Here is a 26,229-nt window from a genome sequence, read left to right on the forward strand (position 1 = left end):
AGCCACATGCCGAGAAGCAAAAACAAGAGACCGGTGCTGTATGTCCTCCATTGTTGTTTGCTGTATGTCCTCCATTGTTGTTTACTGTGTCACTTTCTTCTTCACACGAGAATGACGTTGATCGCTACACCATGCCTACCAAGTAAGGGTACTGTTGGCGGTGGAAACGCAAGCCAGATCAGGGTTTACTGTCCCGAATTGTATTGTCCTGTACTGCTCGGTGGAAACGAGCAATTAACCCTTTAGAACCTGGAGCTAAAATGGGTGTTTTTCACATATTTAGATTTTTTGACTGTAAAATTCTAAAACAATGTGCTATCTTCATGTGCAAGGTGTCATCTTTTTCAGAAAAAGATTAGCTTTCAACAAACTACAGTTATTGACCATTATTGTGTGTGGTGAGTTTGTAAATAGAATTTAAATAGACAAAAAAAAAAAAAAGAGAATACATTTTCCGATTTTTATTTAGAAAAAAGCTTCGTATCTCTCGGTTCAAATCCATCCTTCCCGCTCTGCCAGAAAGCCCGCTGTCATTTGCTGATGGAAAGCATGAAATTACCGTAATAAGCCGTATATTGCCGAAAAGTGCATGTTGTCTACTGTCAGGAGCAATTTGAATGGTTTTTATAGTGCAAACGGTTGAAGAGTTACGGTACAATGAATACAGCTTGCTGATCTGTGTCGGCGATTCGGTTCTAAAGGGTTAAAGTACCCATGCAATACCCATCTGATTATTTTCTTGTATAAACTTACCAGTCAGGCAGAGCACAGTTGTTTTTGTGTATCTCTGAAAATACTGAGAGGATTTCAGGGTCAGCAGAAGTTTTTGCCAGAAGCCTGTGTTCCACAGGTGACGACAGCATTAGCTTAAATGCTAGCATGGTGTGTGAGAATGATGGACTTTTACTAACAAAAACTCCATTATAACGGTTTAATGTGGTACAAAGCTGGGATTTTATTAACATTTTCATTATCTAGTCAGTTTGCCAAGGATTTGTGTGTGTGACTATGATCATTCAGTCTGTTAACACGAATTAATTTACAAATAACACGTCCATGGTAATCATTTCTTTAGTTTCATTCTCCAAATGTCACAATATAGTATAATAATCAGTACAAATCTTTGTTGAGCACTGATTGTAGTTAGAGACCTCCTTCGGTTTCATTCAAAATAAACTTTTTTGACACATACTTTCATTACGCAATGATTAGGCCCATCCTCCACAAAAGCAATCTCTGAGTGGCAGTTGTAAGACATCGCATGGCTCCTCCGAGACTTAGCCTATCTCATTGAGACTTCCGGAATCCGTGTCTGAAAATGAAGCCCTCATAACTCTCCTCGTTCTATCATTGTTTCTGTGGAGACCGCCTGACAAAAATGTCAACTCCCAATATCTTCCTCATAAAACTCTGCAGCTCTAATAGAGGGATGTAAATCAATTACGTCAGAATTCATTTAGAGGAGCTGGGCTAGATGGAACCCCTGGCGCCGGAGATTTGATCACAGAAGGCAAGAGTACACTGGCATTGACTCGCAGTTGATTCTAGATTTTGAAAGATTGTGCTTAAAGCCGATGTTGCTTGTTTTTGAACAATATGACATTCTTTGGTGTGTGTGTGTGATGTTTGCCCAGTCTCATGCATTCTCTTGATCGTGTGTCTGTGTACAAAGACTCTTTGTGCATATTGGGCTGAATTGATGCTGATTGATTTCGACAGGGTCTGGAGGATAGGGGATTGTGTGTGTGTGTGTGTGTGTGTGTGTGTGTGTGTGTGTGTGTGTGTGTGTGTGTGTGTGTGTGTGTGTGTGTGTGTGTGTGTGTGTGTGTGTGTGTGTGTGTGTGTGTGTGTGTGTGTGTGTGTGTGTGTGTGTGTGTGTGTGTGTGTGTGTGTGTGTGTGTGTGGAAATGCGTGGTAATCTGGCTGTGAGTTGTTCCAGGGGTGGTTGGTCATTCTTGGTGTCTCTTGATAATCTTAGTAAGTTTCTCTTTCCTCGGTTGTACCCTTGTGCTTTTAAAGAAGGGCAAGATTATGGCTTTTTCTCTGTATCAGTACCCCACGCAGTGGCAGAGGGTGGCAAACTCGTTGTTTTTAGCTTGCCCCATATACCAAGGAAATAAAGCAATCAAAATGGTGAGACTTAGCTCTGTCATATTTGTCAGTGTGTGCACCTAATTAGACATTTTCCTTTTCTTGTAAGTGCCTTCATCTCTGCGTGTGTGTGTGTGTGTGTGTGTGTCTGTGTGTGTTTCAACACCTTACTGTCTGAATGAAATTGCTGTAAAATTTGAGCAAAATCACGTTTATTTTTAGATTTATTCTTTTTTGAATGAATGAATGAATAACAGGAACAGTAGAATTTCCTTTAGAGTAAGTTTCAGTGTATTGTGATTACAAATCACTCATTATTGTATTTCTCAGCACAGTTAGCTAATCATTACAGTACAGGAGAACCATGCTGTTAAAACTGCTGTAATGACTCACGATTGGTCATGCAAATTCTAATTCTGATTTTGCGGCACCACAATAGAAAAAGTAACTGTAACCATGTTACGATCATGAGCCTGGATCAGCACAGAACCGTGAAAAGAGCAGTAACCAGTCAGCCCAAATGGTGAGGCAGACCTGTGCTAAGGGAAAATAATTTGAAACACATTACAACTTCTTTGGTTACTTAGCTCGGTGGAAGAGACTTGATAACCTAACACTAAGTTATTGATATTGGGTAATGTTTGTCCATCATGAATGATCTTTTTCCATCCATTCTTTAAACTCTCCATTTAGCTTTCTTAGAATGTCTCTCTAGGCTATTTGTTTCCAGGTAGCCCCTTATGTGTTACAGAGCCCTGACACCTTTTCCCACAGCGGCTCTGTTAGGTTGGAACACTGTGCTCCTATTTATTTAAGTCTTGAGCCGCAATTGGACAAGGTGCTCTTGCCCAATTATTTGGTTGTTTAAAGCATTCATGCTCCATTGTTGAAGACATCTGGAGTAGAGAAAGAGGCCCTAGGGTACAACGATGTGTAGTCACAGGTGTTTGTGTAATGATGTAAGAGCTGACGGGAAAGCTCTCCTTGAACCAAGTGAGTAAACAGCCAGAACTGGCAAGGTAGACACACTTGGAAGAGATCTCTGAAAGACATAAACCAAGAAGGCACGTCTCTAGAAGAGGTCGACTCTGCTACTGATGTAGTCTCCTCAGAGCAGCTAAAGGGGCATCCCGAGTCTCTCCAAGAGAGTTACTCTCAGGAAGTACGTTTTGGAGTGTTGGAGAGAGGGGGAGAGCTTCATTGATGAATGGACAGGGACAAAGCGAGGGAGGGAATGATTGAGGGAAAGAGACTAGGAGCGTGAGTGACATATCGGGAGGATAGCGACTAAGCCGGGCATGCCGCATTGCATAATTACATTTTCTGTTCAAAGAATATCGACAATCAATAATGTAATTCATAGAGAAGCCATAGCATACCCTCTCATTGGCATTCACTGCCATGCCCGAGCCGCTATCCTGAAGAATTAGAGCAGCGAGGAGCAGAAGGCAGTTTGTCATTGAAACAAAAAGTCACCCATTGTTCATATCAGAATATACTTACCCAGCATGCTTGGAGAGAGAGAGGGGCCTTGTAAATTGCATTATGTTTTGAGTGATGGCTTTTAGGCAGTGTGTCCTTGTTACCGTAGTGTGGTCAGCACATCGGCAGGCTTGCAAAAAAAAAAAAAAAAAAACGTGGCCCGTTTCTCGTTAACATCTTGCTGTGATTTTAGTCCTTTCTTAGTAATTTTAGTGCTTTCTTCAGCCATTCTCTTCCTTCTCTTCTAGTAACTCATTTTTTTGGGTCAGTCTAGATTTAAAATGGCAGTCAGCCCCAAGTCCTGCCATAGTGAGTTTGAGAGTTTGGACGTGGACGACAGCTGTGAGGCTGATCTCACGTCGTCTTTTCACCTTCCAGTGCGTCCCCGACATCCCACCGCCAGGAGCCGAGGGGTTGAGATCGCCTCTGATAAACTCACACAGAGGCCACAGGGTGCTGGGATGTGTGCCATGCTTCCTAACCCCTCCAGCCCCTGTACCAAGTCAGAATAAATTCTCATTCAACACAGCCATATCTCTGGCATCCTTGACGACCAAGAGGTTTGGATTCCTGTAAGCACCCCAATCCTCTGGTGTTGTAATTTCACAGCTAATATGAGCCTTAGAGCCCTGAGCAAGTAGGCGACGGGGTCTATAACTCCTGTTGGGTTGAGTCTAGATTAGTTCGGCCTACCTGTGGGACACAGTTGCCTTGGTGTCTCTGACGGAGCGGTGGAACAGCTCACCGTCTCTGGCTGCCAGCGCCTTGTCCGCAGCCTCTTTGCCTCTGTACTTAGCGCTTTAGCCTTCCACTCACCGGCCAATCAGGCCTTGTTTATTTATTTAGCCCCTCATACATGTTTAATGAGGGAGGGAAAACTGATCCCAGAGCAGACAGGCTGTAAATACCGCTGTGTGGGGGGCTGTTTTTCTCTCTAATGGAGTAGAGTTTTTTGAGCCAGATTGGTTTATACAGGATTTAATGACTTGGTTCACCCAGAGATCACAGGCTGGTGTGTTACTGCTTTTGTGTGTGTGAGTGTATGAGTCTTGTGATTTGTTTGTGTGCCTCAGGTTTTAAACTGTAGTTTGCCCCTCATGATTTGTGTATGCTTGTGTACTCACTAGGGCTCTTATAGTCAATCGATATGGATTTTCAAATGACTGATTTCAATACAGTTAACTAGAGAGTGGGGTGTAGGGTAATACAATTTAATTATTATTGGGATACAGATATACACTGAAATAAAAAAAAGATTTTTAGCACACATGGTTAAAGATAAAAGAACTGAAATTCTCTTAGGAGATTTTGGAACTGACAGAAAGTTAAGACTTCTGTTAATCAGCCAACAGATTCAAAGTCACACAGTTGACATTATCACAGCACTCTAAACCCTTTCTCATTCTTTTTCTGTTACAGCAATGGCTGAGTGGGAGAAAGCTGAGCATCATGACCGGCCAATCGGTGACAGGCACCGCAGAGCGGCCGAAGAGTCCTACTGGGCCTACTCAGGTGAGCAAACTACACTCACTCATACATAGAGACACTTCTAAAAGAGTCACATTTAAATTTCTCTTCTGTGACAGTCATTGTGTTCTGCTACCACTAAAACATATACACGTCCTCTGATAGACAGCTGGTCTTTCATCCAGAGCTGTCCACCTCACCCCAGAGGCCTCGCCTTAGGGTCTCCCCTGGCTTTTGCTTTCATGAATGCTTTGCTGTTGAGAAAGTGATTCGTGTTGTCCCTCTGAGCAATATTTGAAGAAGAATAGCATTAATCTTTAACTGTGCCACCAAGCCTGCGGCAACCAATGATATTTATTTAATTTATTTAAATGCTTCCCCTTTTCCCTGCCGTGGGTTTCTGTTGTTTGTCAGCGTGACGGGTGGCCCCTTACACAGATGTGACCTACAACAAACACTTCTTGATCTTGTGGTCTTTATTGTATTTTTCGCTAACATCCACCATTTAATGTCCCACTAAGGTGTTGAAGCATCTTTCAGAGGACCAATTCATTGCGAATAGTCAATGCATTCAGGGCCAGAGTAGTGTTGCTAGTAAAGTCTTTGTATTAGGCGGTATGTGTATGTTTATATACTCTATTCAATTCTCTTCTGAAAAGAGCTGAGATTGTAGTGTAAGAAGTCACAACCTCTATGTGTGTGTGTATGCATATATTATCACATCAAAGACACCTTCAGTCAAAGGATCTTGATGTTTTGGTGTTTTTATACATCTATTTTCAAGTGATAATTATACAGTCTTACATTTAAATACTTCCTGGGGGCTGACATTTGTCATCATTCTCTAGTGCACACGTTTGGATGTCTATGTTGGCATTGTGTGCCAGTGTCAGGGACTCAGGGAAGCAAATGTAGTACTGTCGCTTGCTAAGCTGTAAGCTACTCGTGATGTAAAGTAGTTCAACTAGTCAAGCCACCCTTTTGAAAACGTGTGTAATTACATGTAGTTACTAAAAAATATTTGGCAACACTAAGAAACCATTTAAAAATGTGAACTTTCTTAAAAACAAAAACAGTGAGAATCTTGCACTGTACCGCTAATTCTTGGGAAAATGAGCTTGTTACTGGAGAAGCTACACTAAGCTTCGGTCGGGCTACTGAAAAATAGTAGCAATAGTTTGGAATTTTTTTAGTAATTAATTATCTTTTTTATTTATTTACTTTTTGGTTGTTGGTATGACATTTTTTGTTGAAGGAGTCTTACTATATACCCTTCTTGCTAAAATGTTAAAAGCTTTGCATTATTCCCATCAACCCCTGCTGTTCAGAGACAGGAGATGCTCCGTGCGCTTCGGGCAAGGGTTTGATGGGGTGGGTCACTGGGGCATCTGTGGCTTCGCCCAGAGTTGCTGTGTAGTTTGCCCGCTGTGTCGTGAGATTTCTCTGGCATCAGGCTGTGTGCGGAGAAAATGAGAGAGCGCGTGCTATTTTTAGTCAGGCATGGATGGCAAAACAGCAAGTCTTTCACAAGTACAGGCAATTAGTACATTCTAATTAGCAAGTAAGTTTTAATCAGTAACCTGGTGAAAAGAAGAGAACATGATGCCACATTATGAGGGAACTAGATAATTCATAAATAGACAACAATTAAAAATTACTACCCTAAGAGGACCGAAAACCTCCTACGGTGGCATTTGAGTCAATGACATGCCACTCATTTTTTGTTCCTATCAATTGAATTCAGAAAACAAATTAAAAAGATTTTCATACTGTATATGGTGACTTGAATAAACTTCTGCTATAATTAGAATGTTTTCAATTTCTTTATTAAAATTAATTTGGGGGTGGGGCGGGGCGGGGGTTGGTAAGTCAAGGTTGGTAAGTCTCTCAAAATATTTGATAATTTTTCCTTTTTATTGACAATGCAAGGCTAGTTTGAAATGTCATATGGTGTGACTTGTGATTTAATGATATTTAAAATTTATTAATTTAGAATATTTGTAAAACAATATTTTTTTACAACGATAAATGTATAAAAAAAATGATTAAGATGTGTATACAAACAAACATTTCTTAAATATGTTTCTTTCCCCCAAAACCATATGAAAGTTTCGATTTTTTGAACATTGTTTGTTTATAATAGACACTCTGTCACTCACAAATCATTTCAGACTAGGGCTGTCACAATACCAAAATGTATTCATTGGTACTGGATTGAGTCTGTATTCTTGATACTGTATAAATACCAGTATCACAATTTTTTGTTCTCATATTGACTTGGTACAGAAGTACTGGCATTTTTGATATCCCCAGTTCAGACGATCTTACAAATCCCTGTTTTGCTAATGGCAATGTTTTTTTTTTTTATAAACACAAATCAATGCAACTATATAGAGAGTCAGCATGTGTTCTTGAGTCAAATCTGCCTGTGGGTTTCTTACGCACATCAAGGGTCCTAGAGTGTTAAGCCTCAAAAACTGTGATTGCATGACAAGATGTCGTAAAGTGCATGTTTACACTCACCCGTATGTATTTATATCCCCAAACGTGTTTTCTGGTGGTTGTGCGTTCATGTTTTCAAGCACGTACTGCCCTGAATTCCTTTGGTCGCTGAACACCTATCGCTTCTTGTGAGCAGAATGTTGTTGACGAGCACAGATGACTTTGTCCTGCAGGCAGATTTAATGAACTCGGCAGATGATCCTCACTCTGAGAGCGGCTCGTCGTCCTGTCGAGTGGCTTTACTCTGTTCGCGCCTTGTAAAGCTGCCGCGCTCGTACCCTCCGGTTAGTCATCATGCTCGGTTTGCCCAGTTACAAAGCCCTTACCGTTTTTGCATCAAGCTCCATTATCAGTTTATTTATTGCTCCCTAAAGAGCCCTGGAAATTATGCTTGATCAAACAAAACCCCTAACAACATGTCTTATGACTTCTCTGGGCTAGGGCCCACTGGGCCAAATTTAGCTCAGGCAGATTACACTTAAATATCGTTAGTTTTTCACATATTTCAATGTGGAATTGGTGTTAACAGAACACCTCAAGGCATATCTTCACTGTTATTGTGGTCCAATGGAGTTTATTTGTGGACGGGGCAAAGGATTGTCATTGTTTTTCTGGCATCTATAACAAAAACACAGTGAAAGTCACCATATTTCTTTAAAATTGTATAATTTATAAAGCTTTTATTGATTATACATTGCCAAACACAGATCTCATGGTGAAGTATTGTGTAATAATCTCAACATCAATAATGTGCTGTTAAACATACCCACAAACCGGCTGTTTCGAGATACATTATGCATTGTAATTTAAAGCACTTAAGCAGTCGCATGTTGGCAGTGAGGCACTATTATCTTTAAGGCATCTAAATTGAAATGCCTCTCACAAAAATGTGCTAGATTTGGATTGTAAACAAAACAAGCATCTCTGAATGATTAATGAACTTGGAGAAGCTGCTCTCTGGCTAAGCATGGTATCAAAAACCTTGTAAGAAGATCAATATCGTCTTCCAGGAATCGTGTGCCACACCCCAAAATACATTTTCTGTATGACCGTTCTTGACAGACACTTATCAAATGTATAATGCAGGGCTGCAGTAGCGTTACGATCTCTGCTTGCTAACCTCAGTCTATTCGACGGACGTTCATTTGAAATCCTTTGTGTTATCAGCAGTGCTTCCATTAATAGATTTTAATTTAAAGGACGGAAAATGTACGGCTCCTTTCTTTTCATGACAACCCACATAAGGTAATTTCATCCCCAGATGCCACCTTTGAATGAACAGCTCACAGCTACCAAACTCTATTGAAGGCGGAATTTGATACGGTACCTCTACCGTGCCACTTCTGATCGTTAAAAAGGCCATCAATTGGTCAATGCTTTCACGTCTCATGATTTGCTTGCATAAGTTTAGTGCATAGATATTTCGAGCAGTAAATTTACTCTTAAAGGAGCTGTTTGTGTATGAAAATTGCATTTAATTATTCTACGGAACAAAATATATATACAAATATATATATATATATATTATGTCCATACAATGAAAGTCAATGGTTTTCACTTTTATAATGGACAAAAACAGTGGAAATTGGCTATACTTCAAATGATCATCTTTTCTCCGTGTGACATTCGTAGTCAAATCTCTATTTGAACGATTGTTTGTTAACAGACAGTGCATCTTGTGAGTCTCCCAGATCTTCTGTTCACCTCTCCGCAGGCCTTCATCATCATCATCTACCCCCTTCCCATCATTCTCTATTAGCTCTGAGCTCAACGCTGCCAGCTTTTGTTTAGCAATGTTGGCAACCTGGACACAGATGTTGACCCGCTCCAGATGTTGTGCAGAGCACAGCAGGTCGACCCTCATGTTTGCTATTTACACTTAATCAGACAGACAAAGTACTTCCTGTGTGTGTGTGTGTGTGTGTGTGTGTGTGTGTGTGTGTGTGTGTGTGTGTGTGTGTGTGTGTGTGCAGTTTGTACTGTTATGTAACAAATTTAAATGAGTACTACGCAAGTAACTAGTAAAGTAAATACTAGTAAACTAGTAGCAAGTAAATGTTACATTTAAAGAAACTCATAATTAAAAGTGTACAGAGTTCACATTTAAAGGTGTGATACTTATCTCCCGCTATAAAAATTTTACTTTTAAAGAAACTAATAGTGTTTTTGATAGAAGCCAGGTTTTTGTACATGCGGCGGGCCTTGTTGAGATCACATGACCTGCCGAATACTACTCACTTCCATCTTGACTTCCATATTTTTGTACATTTTTGTCGCAATAAATGATGTGAATCATGTGTGACCAATATGTCTGTAAATAGGATAGGTCAACTGGAAACGTTTATTTGCGATATCTCCTCCACATCAATAGGTGTCAATGACATTTCCAAATCATAAACAGAGGATAAAAGCTGTGTCTGACATCACACAGTATAGATGTGTGTTGTATGAATAAAATCCGGATTTCCTAGATCTGCCATGTTGTAATCATCATCTCCTCATCTGTGTCCTCAACGGTATAGTTAAGCGTCCTTCAGATCACTAATCTTTTCACATACGGTTTATCACCTACCATACAGTCGGGATATTCAGACGCAGGGAAAGTATTACTGGAATTTCGTTTCTTCATTTTTAAGCCTTACATTTTAAATCTGAGAAATTGTGATTGTTTTGATTTGTTATTGAGAAGAAAGGGATTGTTTGTCATTTTACAACTGATTTCCAATCTCTCTCTACCTCTCTAGATTCTCCGCGAACTGGTGCAGAGTAAACTAAATGTAAATAGAGACTCATCCAAAAACCTAATCCATTGTTTGCCTGATCCCCCTTTTTTTCATTTTTTTCTTTCAATGGACTTTCTTCTCTGACAGCTTTTGTGCTTTGAGACTGTGCCGCAGTAAATGGCGTGCTGCGTTAACTTTTGTCATTCTTTGAGTTATTTTGACAGGGGTATTTTTCATCAGTTAGACCGCTAATTAGACGACGACAGACGCATTGATGAGATAGATAGAGGCGGAGGGAAGAATTAATGCCCCCGTTTTGCCTCTTCTTAAAGCGGGTAATTATGGGTGGGTCTGCAGGCAGAGGGAGCTGGCAGACCCCAGTACAGCTGGATGTGCTCTGAGCTAGCCAGACCAGAGCCGTACCTGACTGAGCATGCTAATGAGAAACACTCTCCCTCGCACTCATTTTTCTTTAATTCACACTTTTTTTCTTCAACAGGAAACAAGTTCTCACAAAGAGTTTTTTGCTCCCATTCAACCGTAGTCGGTCTGTCATACTTTGCTATGTATGCTAACTTTTGCATAGCATATTTCCTGTCTGTTTCTCTCTCTCTTTCTTCCTCCTGTTCTTCTGAAGAAAAAAATATTTCTCTGAAATATTTTTTGTCTAGGTTCCTTGCCATTTTTTTTTTTACTTTAAAACCAAGGTCATTATATTTATTTTTTGAGTTTCTTCTCGCTCTCATTCTACTGTGCTAAGTCTTGCATGCTATGCTAACGTTGCTAACATTGGCTTATTTTCTAATAACGTCTCTGGGTGAATTTTGATTGTGTTTTGTGCCCATGAAGGGCACTGTGTGACCAGGACGCTATGAGGTTTATTCCAAACAAAATTGAGCTACTGAATCCCTTCGACAAGGGCATTAACAAAGTATGCATACAACCGTAACCGCAAGGAAATACTTCCAAAAATAGAAAAGGCACCCGTTTTAAAAAATGACTCGGTAAGTGTTTATTTTGGGACACTTTTATAAAGGGATTCTAGTAGTGAAAGCGACTGCTACAGAATGCGAGAGATGAGTTGGAGAGGGGTGATGTGGTTTTATATATGAATCAATAACCAGGTTTGGTTTGAATGTGCTGATCTGTTGAATCTGGCAACAGTGAGTAACATGAGATCCATTAGGAGATCTGCTTTAATAAAATGAGCCGGCAGGGCATAGCCTACTGGAGAGTCCATCACAAGCCTCCGCTAACGCTAGCGCACGTCACTCGATGGACCTGCTGTTATTGTGCAATTTACGGCACAGCCAATAACAGTCCTGTAATGGATTATGACATGGTGCAGTTTGAGTTATACTCCCATTGTAGAACCCTGACCCAGAGGCACATTTCATCTGAGCTCCATCCCAAGGTGCACTATGTGTGTGTGTGTGTGTGGTGGAGGAGGCAAGAAAGCGATTCAGATGAAGCATTCAGGTCAAACTGTGAGCAGAGTTTGCTCGTGTGGGATGCTGGATCATCCATGTCAGCTTTAAATCTCATCACAGGGCGAAATATACTCAACTGAGGTATTCTAGCGTTCAAATTTTCTTGAGCACAAAAATCAGCATATTGGAATGATTTCTGAAGGATCATGTGACTTGATCATGTGTCTTTGCCATCACAGGTTTAAATTACAATTTAAAATATACTGAAACAGAAAACGTATTTATTCTAGAGGTATTATTAGCTGTATTACCCTATATTACCTAAATTATCTCTGGTTTGAATACGTTTGAAGGTAACTCTATCGCCCCCTTGAGGATGGAGGATTACTGTTAGAGGAACATTAGAGTGATAACTACATTGGCCCCACATGATCTGCATTTGCATACTTGCATAAATTATGTCTCCCTTATGCTGAAAAAAAGAAAGATAAATCTGTTACTCACTGATTTGTGTAACTGCTTGGCAACTCATTTGTTTGTTCTGGTTGTTTTACTATCCCCCTTTCCTCCCATCTCTTCCTCCATTGTCTTTCGTTATGAATCCACGTCTGGGTTTTAAAGGCCAGCTCTGTGTGTTTGGAAGTGCAGAGTGGCTGATATATCCGGAATGTAAATATCAAACCCTCCTCCTTCACTACACGCACACACCTGACTGGTGAGACACACCGACATGTTGCTGTTCCCGTCAGTGCTAGGCAAACAGACCCAGGGCTGTGTTAGTATTCAGGAGAGAGCAGAAAGACGGATCGAGAGAGGGAGAGAAAAGGAGAGCGGTGAAGGGGAAATGTTGCAGTATTTACAGAGCTGAGGCTCATCTCCTGTGGCCTATGCACGACTTTAGCCTGGTGAGGACGTCATATTAGCCAAGCTATTTGAGTTTCATTTGAAGAAATCTCCAAAGTTAAATAAATGAGCACGTTTTTACAAAAAAAAAGCATGCTACCATCTCCTGTGGTTTATGTGGTCTTTCGCCATTTATAATCTTGTCTTGGCTTGATTGAACAAATTTAATCAGTAATTCCTGTATTCGTTCATGGCGAGAACAGAAGTTCAAGGGATTCTCTCTTGCAATTAGTGATGAGAGAAAAATAATAATTTTTTTAACTTTTAATCGATTGAATCAAAATGATTCAGTTCCTGCGTTTACATGGACCCTAATGAACTGTTTGTAATCTGACTAGCACAGTACTTCGGTAACACTTTATTTACATAGTCCACTTTAGACATTCTACTAATAACTTTGCAGCTACATGTCAACTAACTGTCATTAGTATTAGTAGGCTCTCTACTTAATATTTGCTAACACTTTATTTTGTCGGTTCTCTAACAGATATTCTACTGACTATAAGTAACTTGGCAACTATAAGTCAACATATTCTACTAACACGAACCCTAACACCTAACCATAACCTGACCGTCTACTACAGTCCACTAATACTCTAATGAGAGTTAGTTGATATGTAGTTGCACAGTTATTTGTAGTTAGTAGAATGTCTAAAGTGGACTTTCAAAATAAAGTGGAACCAAAAAGTCACGTTACAACGTTAATCGGAAAAATTGGCCAATTGTGAGGGGTAGTTTAAACCATTTCTAATCTGTTGATCAGAATTAAATGCGAGAGTTCTGTGCATGTGCAATAACGTAGAGATGGTGTAATGAGGTATGACGCCTTGAACGAGCTGTTGTTGTTGAATATTGTGTCAGAAATGACTGTCATGTCAATCTAAAATTCTCCTTCCACTTATCGTCTGTGAAGTGCAGCAAGACAATGTCACCCGGCGCCTTGTTTTGGACTCGGGAAAGGGTGTTTTTACTGCTTGATAAATATAATTAGCACGGCACAAAGCTTCATGTGCTCATAGTCTCCTAATTGGGTCCTAAAATAGATAAATATAAATTCTGCTTTTTAAAACAAAGAAAATAAGCAATGGTAGGTGGATGGTTAGGATGTGCCAATAGTAGGAAACTGCATGCATGTCAAAATATGAAATCTGATTTGAAGCTTGTGACATATAATCGCACACACCATCCTGATCATTTATTTAGTGTTCATGGGAACACTATGTTCAGATTTATCAATCAATGGCTTGAAACGCCACACGTTGGTGATGCATGCTGGTCAGAGCAGAGTAAATGCAAGCAAAGCTCAGCCAAAACATGCATAAAAGCACCTTTAACAAACCAATAACATTAAAGTATTAAAGTGCAATCTATTAAATGCAATTAACAAGTCATCTAATATCAATACTGTATAATATGTATTATTTTACTGAGTTGTAGGAGCTTAGGCCAATAAGAGACTATTAACTCTTCAAATTTAATTTTTAAACATGGCATTAACAATTTCTACAACTAATTTCTACAACCGAGATCAAGCAAAAAACATATAGACACTGGTTCATGAGTTCACAGCGGTTCACAGAGAATCATAGTGATGAACCATTGAAATTTCGAAACGTTTCAAAACAGTTCTGATGTAACGAATCCTCGCTTACTGAAATCACATGACTTTGTCAGCGTGATACGCTCTCCGAATCACTGGTTCGAAGCAAATGATTCACAAAGGCTCCGAAGCTTCACTAAGCGTGTTTCGAAAGCATCACTTCTTGCAATTACTAAAACCTGCCCAAAAACAAACATGCCACATCACAGAATGTCACTTCTTTCAAGAACATATTTGAACTTAGAAAGTAATGAGATCCAGCTCAAGCTAGAGGAACAAAGGTGTTAAGTGTATTTAGTGTGGGCGAGTTTTTTCTTTAAATACTGTTAGCTGAGGAGCAGTTTAATGACTCGGAGACGGAAACAAAGATGAATGAGCGGGATGAAGAAAAGGACCTATGAAAAAGAGCTAAAAATAGAGGGAGGGAAAGAGAACGAGATTGTTCACAGAATTCATCAGAAGCCTGCGCTCCGCTTCTTTAGCAGAGGATTAATAAGTCGACTTTAATGAGAGTAAATCACGAGTGTGTGTGAGGTGTGTGTCCCTCAATGAATACTGAATGGACCGGCATGTTCGTCCCTGAGCTGCTGTGTGTGTCGGGTGGGGGTGGACGAGCAATATTCTCCTCTACTATAAAACAAGCAAATGGATTAGCTCGAATTGATTAAAGTTTATTTAAAGCATGAGTACAAGTGGCAATATTTCATAAGCGTTTATGCGATATTACCACACGGTGAGGTGCGTGTGTCAACCGGTAGATATGCTGGATTCAGTATTTCAGACTCTATGTATATTGCATTTAATGAATCACATTATATACAATGATAAGTGTTATATAATGTGAAGCAGCTGCTTCTGTGTTGATGCCACAAATATTTATATCAAACTTTTTTTTTCTTCTTTCTTTTTTTTTTTCTCAGAATGTTCAGAAAACTATCTGTCATTTGTAAATATGAGATTTATTTCTTGATTATTGGAAGTGTAGGAGTAAAATAAGTATGTCATTTAATTACATGATATACAATTACTCAACACATTTGCCCGGCCAGTTTTGACACCTTGCATTTAGTTATTTTCAAGTAAACATGTACAGTACTGGGCCGGGTTTCCCGATAACGATGTATCTTAGCTCTTAAGAGCGCTCTCTACGTGCAATGTTACGAACGCTCGCGGCAATTCCACGCGCGTTTCCCAAAAATGCACTTAACATGAACGCGCGAGAACGCGCTCTACGTGCTACTTAAGAGCCGCTGTCCAATTGCGAAGTGCTGAAATATAACCTTATATGGATTCCTATTCTGAACATTTAACCTAATAATCGTCATCTGTTGTGCATGGATTAGCAATCAAGACAATCAAGTCTATATAAAGCACCTACATGCGGCGGCACTGACAAAATGGCTGAAAAAAAAAAAAAAAAAAAAGATACCTTTCAAAAAGATTACATTAAAGAGTGCCCTTACTTAACAGGGAGGAAGATGAAGAGGTGGAGGAGGTGGAAGATGAGGACAACGACTAAGATGGCATGGGACCACAAGGCCAACCAAGAAATCGCCAATACATGGCTGGTTTTCGTGCACGTCATTGACAGATTTTTTTTTAATTCATTCCTATTTTGCCCAGTCTTTGAAGCATTTTCCACATTACTTCTTTTATATATTTTTTTGTTAATTCATTTAATTTAGGTGTGTATTTCCAGCCCGATCTCATCCGAAGGCGTCATATACTTACGCTGTTGACATTTCGTTCACATACGACGCGCATAGCACCCTTTCGCGTATTTCTATATTTTTCTTCCCTTTTTAATTATTTCATTTATAAATTCATGTAAACAAAAAACGAGTAAAATGAAGTGTACAATAAAGTACAATCAAAACATTATTATATTACTCACGTTGCAGCGTGTTAAATCTATATAAAAATGTAATCTGCCGGTTGTCCTGCAGGTGTCCTTATAAATATGTCTTCTTACGATGCACTTGGGGATGTACGATTACTCCAGAGCACTCGTAGTTCTACGAAGATTTTCAAGTGCTACTTAAGCTACGATGCTTTTGGGAAACAGACAATAATATTAAGATCAGTCGTACGATCGTTTTTACGATCAACTTAGGCTTACGATGCTTTTGGGAAACGCAGCCCTGGTCAAAAGTTTGGAATAATTCTGATTTTTTAATGAAAGAAGTGTCTTATGATCACCAAGGCTACATTTATTTGATCAAAAAAACTGTAAAAACAGTAATATTGTGAGATACTTTTACGATTAAAATGTTCTATTTGAATATATTTTAAAAGGTAATTTATTTATTTGATGGCAAAGCTGTAATTTTCAGCAGCCATTGCTTCTGTCTTAATGTATCACTTGATCCTTCAGAAATCATATATATGTATATATTTTTTTATTATTCTTTTTTTTTAAATATCTCCCGCAGTTTTTATGTATGAGTTTGCATCTCTTTGAATATTGTCTGATGTAGCACAAAAGCATCCTGCATCCATCAGGTCATGTTGTTGTTTAGACGAACAGCACTCGTGGGAGTTTGTGAGTGTGTGTATTTGCACATATCCATTATTCACCAGCAGGCTCCGTGCATGTACAGTCATCTCTTCAGGGCATTATGGGTGCTCAGGGTTCCACACGAGATGGCCCTTGAAGAATGTTCCTGGGAGTTCTCGGCAGAATCCTGTGATGAATTGCGTCTGTGGCCGCACGTGAGGACTTTTCGATCGTCCTTGTCCACTCATGAGCACTAACAGAGGACTGCGTCGTGTGCGCTGCGCTCCCCTGCTGCCCTTCTTCATTTCATTGGCATTAATTCTGTCGAAATTTGAAGCATCTGAATCACGGAGGTCTTGTGCTTCTGTCGTGAGATGCATGAGGAGAAAGATAGAGATAAAACCAGTTTGGTGAATGGCTTGAAGGCATTTGACACCAGGGCCATGTGGAAAATGAGCTCTGGCTAGGAGAGGTAATGACTCACAGAAGAGAAGAGCTTGTTTCTGTTTGCCATGCCCTCTTGGACACACACACACACACACACACACACACACACACACACACACACACACACACACACACACACACACACACACACACACACACACACACACACACACACACACACACACACACACACACACACAGATAGAGAACTTGATTCTCTCACAGGATATGTACTGAACTGCACCATGACATATTCACTGTGTGCGTGTGCGTGTGCGTGTGCGTGTGTGTTTTTGTGTGTGTGGAGAAACCCTGGTCAGACACTTGCACCTGGTTGTTTCTTAAATTTTCTGTCATTTTTTGGGTTATTTTTCTTTTCATTTTTCTTTTTGTTATATAAAGATCATTAAGATGGACTTGTAAACATTTTTTATATGCTGCAATAATTTATCTTGCTACTTTTGTATAAATGATTATTGTTTTACCCAGATTTTTAGGAAGTCCATTATACACATATCAATTATTTACATTTAAAATTATATGCAAATGTCATAAAATTTGGGCACTTTAAAACTTTTAAAAAAGCACTTATATGAAATATACATTGTTATATATGATATAACATATATACTTTTTTTATTTCATACAACTGTCCTTCACCCTCAGTCCCATTAAGCATTGTTTCCACCATAAACCTGAAGCCTTTGTCATAATACTTTTTTCTTTTCGTCCAAATGTTAGTGTAACATGTTTATCCAAGGAAACGACAGTGAGTTTGAGATTAAATATGAGATTTGATGTGTGAAGAAAACCTTCTACTACTAAGTCTACTTCAGTTATGCGTGATTTAAAGCTGGAATTTTGTCAGATTATGCAAAAAGTTTGAAAATATTAGCCTGTGTATTTAGAATGCATAAAATGCTAGTTGTCAAATGAGCCTCAGCATAACAACAAGTTCAGCTTTTTTCTTCCAAAATGTTGTTTTTCACCACATTCTCAGAATGTCTCAGATCCAGCCAGCGTCTCACCTTGCATGAGAGCCAAATGATAACACAACTGACTGGAGGCAGGTTTTGCTGCTCAGGACCATCTTTACTTTGGTGGAAAGGTGTGGATTGGGGCCAGATTTGGCACCAGCTCTAGCACCTCACCATGCTGGTGTAAAACAAAAAGTAATGATTTTGGAAAAGCGGTAAAGAACATGAGAAACCACAAACATTGTGTCTCATATAGGTCTCTTTCTGCTGCTTTCTGGATGCGAGATTCATCCGCATTCATGTCATTTTCATTTGCAATGAAACATTACCCTTCAGTTCAGCTCTACCTTTTTTTCATGAATCTTGTGACCGATTCTTCTGAGTAATGCAATTTGAAAATGTAGCAGACAGTTTCTAGGTACATACAAAGTCGAGGAGCCGAGGTTAGATAAGTATTTAAGGACAAGAAGATATCCGTACTGTACAAGCAAGGACGAGAGCCAGTGGCGACATTATAGCATTTAAATGCACGCAGATTCTCATTCATCTACGACTGACATTCAGCTGTGGCTATTTTCTCTGGGAGACGAGTGATATGCTGCTTTATTAATTGCTCTTGAAATATTAAAAGGCTCCATCACGCATGAAATATTAATTCATTTTCGCTGAGATCATCGCGGCTAAATATTTCCTTGTATTGTTGTACATCAGGGGTGAGGGATGTGGCGTGGGAAGGAAAAGACAGCGGAGTAAACAGAGGCTCCGGCCCTGAGTGATAAAGACCCAGCATTCCTCTCTCCGCCGTCCATCCATCTCTCTCTCTCGCTCTCTCTCTCTCTCAGCTTCTCGTGAGCGTTATTAATCTAAATGCTTGATTCAGTCAAAACTTTGTGTGTGTTTTAAAAAATCCAATATTTGAGGTTGGCAAGCAATTACTCGTCTACAACTGGGGAAAGATTTACCAAACATTTCAGAACAAGATCTTTGTACAAGAATGCATGTTTTAATATTGACCTATTATTTTCTATTAATATTGATCTATTAATATTGATTAGGGAAAGAATATGGAAAAGTTATCAAATATTTGTCAATTTTAGAAACTAGATTTTGAAGTTTTTTTTAATTGATCGTATTTTATCCTTGTCATCTGAAAGATTTGTCAGTTTGTGTTATTACAAATATACATTTTTATTATTTCCTCACTATTATTTATTTATTTTATTTACGCTGAAACACATTCAAATATAGTAAAACAGGATTTCACGCTGACTTTGACACATTCACATTGAACTGTAATATTCTGGCCCCTTTATATGATTCAGCGCACTTGCTTAATTGTTTAAGCCCCTAAATATAAGCAGTAATAATGATAATGCTTATCTTAGAAAACACTACAAATAATAATGCCTTTTTTTGGGGGGGATAATTGAAAACCTCCGGTGTAGTGTTTCATGCTAACAGGGTTTTTAATGTCTTTGTCAGAACGTCATTCGGAATAGGCCACAAGGCTTCTACGATGACTGATAAAATGTCCTTTCCGCAGCCCCGCTGGAATCTGATAAAACTCTTCAAATCTATTTTCGGTAGCAATTATTGTGTCTTGTGTGGCTGCCCTGTAGTCTCCTCTATGAATGTGTGTGTGTGTGTGTGTTTGTAGGTAGGGAATTTAATAGTTCCACTGAGGAGCTAAGCAGTGCCATCATCAAGGAGAACACCACAGCTCGACGCCAGTGCACAATGCCCTTGATTTCTTCGCATGTGTCTGTGTGAGTGAATGAGTTTTGGAGAATAACAGGGTGAGCGTGTGACCACACTCCATTATTTTAATTGCAACATATTTCAGCGACAAAGAAGCCTTCGGTGCTTGTTTGCCCTCTCACATCAGGGTCTGTCTTTAGCTCCACTCTACCTTTCACCTCGCTTCTCCTTTCAGACGTAGTCCATTAACGTCCTGGTATTTTATTATGATTTGAAGCCACAGTGGCATTACATTGTATGTACGGTACCCTTTCTTTAAAGAATTAAAACGCCTAAACTGTGTGTGTGTGTGTGACAAAAAGCATGATTTTTTTTTAAGTCAACATATATTATTCAATCTGACCATTTATAAGGTACGTTTATGCCCTCTCGTAATTACAATTTGTAAACTCATAATTTTCTGTCAGGTACGACTTGACAGTTGCAACAGTACTGGTGCCTTAGCAGTAAAACATAGTTAAGCATACCCAAACAAACACACGTTCGAAGGTCCTTGTACACAGAGTCTGAAATTTTTGCACGTTAAAAAATTAATTCGATCTCACGTTGTGTCAACCACATTTATACACTGCCTGCGAAACTTTCTTCCGTCATTAAAAAATTCAGATCGGGTTTGATTTTCTGTGGTTTTCGCATCCATAGCAAGCATTTTGAGAAGTGTTTTGACAATTCAGAGCCACCGAATGATGAATGCAAGAGGCACAGGGACTAACGCTAGAGACTGCCATCTTTAGTGTACTTGTTAAAGGATTAGTTCACTTTCAAAAAAATGTTTGCTGATAATTTACTCACCCCCATGTCATCCAAGATGTCGAAGTCTTTCTTTCTTCAGTCGAAAAGAAATTTAGGTTTTTGAGGAAAACATTCCAGGATTTTTACACAGAATGGACTTATATGGCAACCATCTATCCCAATGTTCAAAAGAAGGTTCAAATGTCTGTCTCAATGCAGCTTCAAAGTCTCGACACGATCCCAGTCGAGAAAAAATAAAATAAAATATATACTTTTTAACCACTATTGTTTGTCTTGGGCTGGTCTGTGACGCATTACGTAATCACGTTGGAAAGGTCACGTTCACGTCATCTAAGTTATTTGTCTGTGTAATCCGGTTCAAAAAAGTAGGGAAGGGCGAAAAACTCCATCTCATTTTCTCCTCCAACTTCAAAATCATCCGACATCTTTGTTTTAATTAATTAATTAATTTTTAAATTTCGTGACCTTTCCAACGTGATGACGTAATACGTGGCGCGTCGCAGACCAGCACAAGACGAACCATTGTGGTTAAAAAGTATATACATTTCTATTTATTTTTAGAAAATGACCGATCGTTTCGCTAGATAAGACCCTTATTTCTCGACTGGGATAGTTCAGAGACTTTGAAGCTGAACCTTCTTTGAACATTGGGATAGATGGTTGCCATTGAAGTCCATTCTGTGTAGAAAAATCCTGGAATGTTTTCCTCAAAAACCTAAATTTATTTTCGACTGAAGAAAGAAAGGCATGGACATCTTGGATGACATCGGGGTGAGTAAATGATCAGCAAAATATTTTTTGAAAGTGAACTAATCCTTTAAAGCGCTTGCCTCCCATGCCAGAGACGCTGGTTCGAGTCCTGCTCCGAGCAGGGCGAATAGGTTCTGAGGGGGTTATTCAAGTATGGGTGAGTCAGCTTCAACTACAATGGCATATCTTGGTTCTGTGAAACAGCAATGTTACTCATGTATTGAGAAGAAACAAAGCAACCGTTGCATCCGTTTTCAGGCCTTCCCTCTGAAGGGGTGGTCCAATACCACCACACCTCTCTCTAAGGTCTCTCCAGCGCTGGAAAGCTTTTATAGTATTAATGCGGGTCTTAAAGCTCTTGCCTGATCGTAACCCTTCTTTTTCAATGATATTCCTCTGATATTTTCCTCTTTGGTAATATCTCAGGCTTATCTCTTTCTATAGTCGTTCTACAAATGCGCTTGCTCACTCTCTTCTCCCCCATCATGAGTATACAGTGTGTATTCTATTGCGAATAGGCAACAAGAGTGTTTTGGTGCTTGGTCTGATTGGCCCGAGACACTTTATTTTTTCTCCTATTTACACAGCTAGGACTATGTACAAGCACAACACATACACAGAGCAGACATCTAGCAAATAGTCACACATTTGTTTGAGTGTTGATTTCAATTTTCAACAGCATTTCTCAGAAATCTGCTAGTACTGAGTTGATTAACTATTTAACGACTGGTTTTGTCTATTGATTACTCAGATTACTTCATTTTTCCATTTATGGTTGCCATGGAAACGCATAATTCCAAGTCCAAGGATGTGAACAGCTCAGAGTAGGTTGTCATCTAGTAATTATGGTAATTACTGTAATTACGACATGGCGTGAACGCAGCATTACTGTTAGGTCTTAAGTCAACGTGAATTGACAATCACAAAACATTTTATTTCCATGATGTGTCATTTGTTGGAGTGAAATAGGATATTCAGTGAGAACAGATTTAGGACCGGGCTTTATTTTGTCCATCTGGATTTGATTGGATTGTGAAAACTAAAAGTGGGCATTACTTATTACCAGTCCAAATGCAAGTTTTCAAAAAAATTATTTGTATTACTTTACGTAATATTTTGATCCAATTTTCTTTGGAATAACTTGCAACTATAAATCATTCATAACAAGACAGAACTAAATAAATGGGTTCTTTTTTAATACTTGTTCTTGATCTTAATATGAATAATGGTTTATCTGTACACATTATTTGAAAGGAATATATACTGTATATATATATATATATATTTTTTTTTTTTGACAAGCTTAAACAGTTTTCTGCACTTTTCTTTTTTGGGGTTATTCCTGGGATTCAGTGCCTTTTGTGTTCCCAGTAAACGTCATGATCTTACTGCCTTAAAATGTTTAACAATATCAATTTTAAATCTGTAGTGTAGTCATAAATAACACCATTTGAATTCTAACCATTTTGAAGTTGATTCAAAAAACAAATTGAGACATTTTACAGCATTTTATACAGCATTTCACAGGACCATATATCATATATTTCATGATAAATACAACACTTGATTATTCACATTATTAAAAAATAATAATAATCTTTATTGGGTCAGTTATGATTCTCTCTAATGTATAGCGTTTTTTTTTCCAATTATCATTTTTATTTTAACAATTATAATAAAGTTTCTATTGTCCACTCTTTTATTTTTGACTATTTTCTCTTCAAATTAAAGTTAATTATACTTGACCATTTTGCGACAGGTACTTGACTTTTCTCTTTTCTCAACCAAATTTCCAGTATTTCCTCACAAAATAATGTTTCACTCAAAAATGATGACATTAAGATGGGTTGCCTACCCAAGAAATAAAAGAGTTTTTGTTCATCTTGAACCGTTGCAGCCACTATCAGCCAGTCCTGGCGTTAGTAAAGATAGTGATTGTTCCCTTTGGGTGCCGCAGTGTGACAATCTCTCCAACGTTACATTCACCTGTCATAGAAAAGATCCATGGATCACGACCTTCACACCTGAGGCTGCGACCTCTCAGTGTACGGTGGGAAGTTCATTATACAGGGTGACCCGGAGGTCGAGAGCGCGTCAGAGCCATTTGTTCTGACTGGAGCTCCACGCTGAGCCTCTGATTGTGAACGATCAGTCCGACCTGCTCTCTGCTGCCCCACCACTGGCCAGAATTTATCACCCTGCCTAGAGGCCAATGACAGCCATGATGAGAGCCACGAGAACCATCAGTCACACGGGCCCGGACATCAACAACCGTGAATGTGTGTCTCAGAACACAAAGAGGAGAACGTAGCCTCGTGTTCACAGCACGATGCGATTGCCTCATCTAACAACTGCCATCACTGCATTCATAAAGTCTACGTTCAATTTTACAGCCAAAACACATAGTGAATGCATTAATAAGACATCTCATAGAGGAAAATATCTCATGGGAAGAGGCCAAGGTCATGCTTTCTGTTGATTTATTTATTTTATTTGCCCTTTCAGAACTTTACCGGGCTTCCCGGCTTCATCTTCAGTATCATCTAATGATCGGAGTGGTAATTTACTGCTTTCACGCACCTCCATCCATCTGTGCCCTGGGTGGCCGGTTGGCATGAGTGATGTGCCGTCGCGCTGGTAACGCTAGTACACGGGCAGCCAGGTTCAGCGCTCACCCGCCACACCTTTTAATTCCCTCCTCTGATGTATTAGCTTGCCGGAAACCAATTCTGGTTCTCGAATTGAGCTCTAAATCATCGAATCACTCTGTCGGCCACCTGCAATTTATTACGCCGTCGGATGAAAAGTAAATATATTATGGATGTAAATAAATTAGAGGTTTGTGATCACGTAACTAAATATTGTATCGACAGGTGTTGTTATTCCAGGCTTTGAAGGAGGTGATTGATGAAAAGGAGTCCGACGCCTGGATTTTCTCTGCCTTCAAGGCGTCTTTGAAGAGAGTCTGTCTTTAGCTTTAAAAAACACCCTGAACAGTAGTGCAGCATCATGTGTGCTCTGACAGACATTTCCCCCCCGCAATTTTCTCAATGAACCGGTGAGGAATTCAGTATGTAATACAGTCGTTTCATTTTTGTTTTCATCTATAGTGACATATTACACACTATAGTGTATACATATTATATTATTATATCATATATAATTTATTGTGAAACATTTACACATAATGCTAATATTTTCTGCATGTATTATACTCCCCCCCCCCCCCCCCCCCCCCCAAATCATGGAATAAAGTAGTTATTAGTCATATATACACATATATTAACAGAAAAAAAAATCATAATAGTCTTAAAAATAGGCTCAATTTTCTTTAAGCAAATTATAATTTCTGTTTTATCTCCTTTGATTTATAGGTTATAATTATGACCCAGACATTCCTGACATGTTTTTTAAGACTAATCCAAAAACTACATTCTGCAAACAAAGATCAAAACTGTATTGAGAAATCCAAATGAAATTCGGATGGGGCATAATTTTCTTTTACAGCCAAAACACATAGTAAATGCATTAATAAAACATCTCATAGAGACAAATATCTCATGGGAAGAGGCCAAGGTCATGCTTTCTGTTGATTTATTTATGTATTTGCCCTTTCAGAACTTTACCGGGCTTCCCGGCTTCATCTTCAGTATCATCTAATGATCGGACTGGAAACTGACATGAAATGGGACCTGGTCTTGTTTTTTTGTGAGATTCACCCTTTTATTTTTTAAATGAGCTTCATTGGAAACCTGAGTTAAGTAGGCAAACTGTGGAAAACAAACATTAGCAATCATTAGGAGAAGTCTGGCTTTGCAGTCTCATGAGAGAGTCGTCCAACTCTTGACAACTTGGATTTCATGTGTTTGTATAAGTGTGTGCGTGAGGAGAAAAGTGCCTGGAATATAGAGGAGAGGCGCTACACTCCCCATTAAAATAGAGGTGTGGGCACATAGTGCGAAAGATGAAAGAAAAAAAAAAACGCTGTATCATCCCTCCAAGCTGAGCGAAAGAGTGAGAGAAAGCAGGGATGAGAGAAAGAGAAAAGCAGAGTGAGAGAGAGAGTGCAGGCTGTCAGGGCCTGTCAGGATAGCAGAGCTCCTGTCAGATCGACACGAGCCCAGCTGGCCCTTCGGTGGCCCATGGTGTCACTGTCAGCAAGAGCGGGCTGGTGGTCTTGTCACCGTGGCAACTGACAGCTGGGATCCCGGGCCGAGCAGGAGCAGATCTGAATCCACTCACCTCCGCAGAACACAAGCACTTCATTATCAGCTCTCTCAATCTCCCCCCATCCCACTGTAGCAGGACATTTTTTATACGACTACCGTAACTTTCTCATTCTCCGCCTTGTGCTTTTAGTGCTTTTATTCTGGAACATTCCAAACAAAAACCAAATTCCACTGCCATTTTTCTTTGTTGCCACTTTTGAGTTGTACTTGATTAATGAGAAATGTTGCAAACCAGATCTGTAATATCAGATTTAAGTGTGTAGAAGCTAATTTTATTATATTATATTATATTAAATTATATGAATGTAGCTCAAGATTAATAAAACATTTTGTCAGAGTAAAATAAATTAATTGTAATTTGAAACATAAAATTAAATACTTATAGACAAACAACTTCTTGACACAATAGTTTTCTTCCATGCATTGAAGTATTTCCTATGTATTCCCTTAAGGGACATGGTGATGGGGAACATATAGATGGGAGGAAAAACTATATTTCAATTCAACTTTTGCGTTAACTTTTGCATCCACAGGCAAAACTTTTGTGCTCCCCTGAGAAACTTTGTGTCTGCTCCAAAAGTATATACACTCTTGCAAAATGTTTGCATTTTTTTGTCCAT

The 26,229-nt window shown here is 39.1% G+C and overlaps 1 protein-coding gene across 2 annotated transcripts in view; it reads left to right on the forward strand.

Annotated features, from left to right (window-relative positions):
- The window catches only part of ptprga (protein tyrosine phosphatase receptor type Ga), a 280,191-nt gene that overhangs the window by 59,178 nt on the left and 194,784 nt on the right, over positions 1-26,229 (forward strand). For both annotated transcript variants that reach the window (XM_079597964.1, XM_079597965.1), the window contains exon 2: positions 4,993-5,085. In XM_079597964.1, coding sequence (XP_079454090.1) covers positions 4,993-5,085 — 93 coding nt within the window. The remainder of the gene's footprint in view (positions 1-4,992; positions 5,086-26,229) is intronic.

The sequence above is a fragment of the Phoxinus phoxinus genome (genome assembly GCF_949152265.1).
Source record: "Phoxinus phoxinus genome assembly, chromosome: 22".
Taxonomy (NCBI): Eukaryota; Metazoa; Chordata; class Actinopteri; order Cypriniformes; family Leuciscidae; genus Phoxinus; species Phoxinus phoxinus.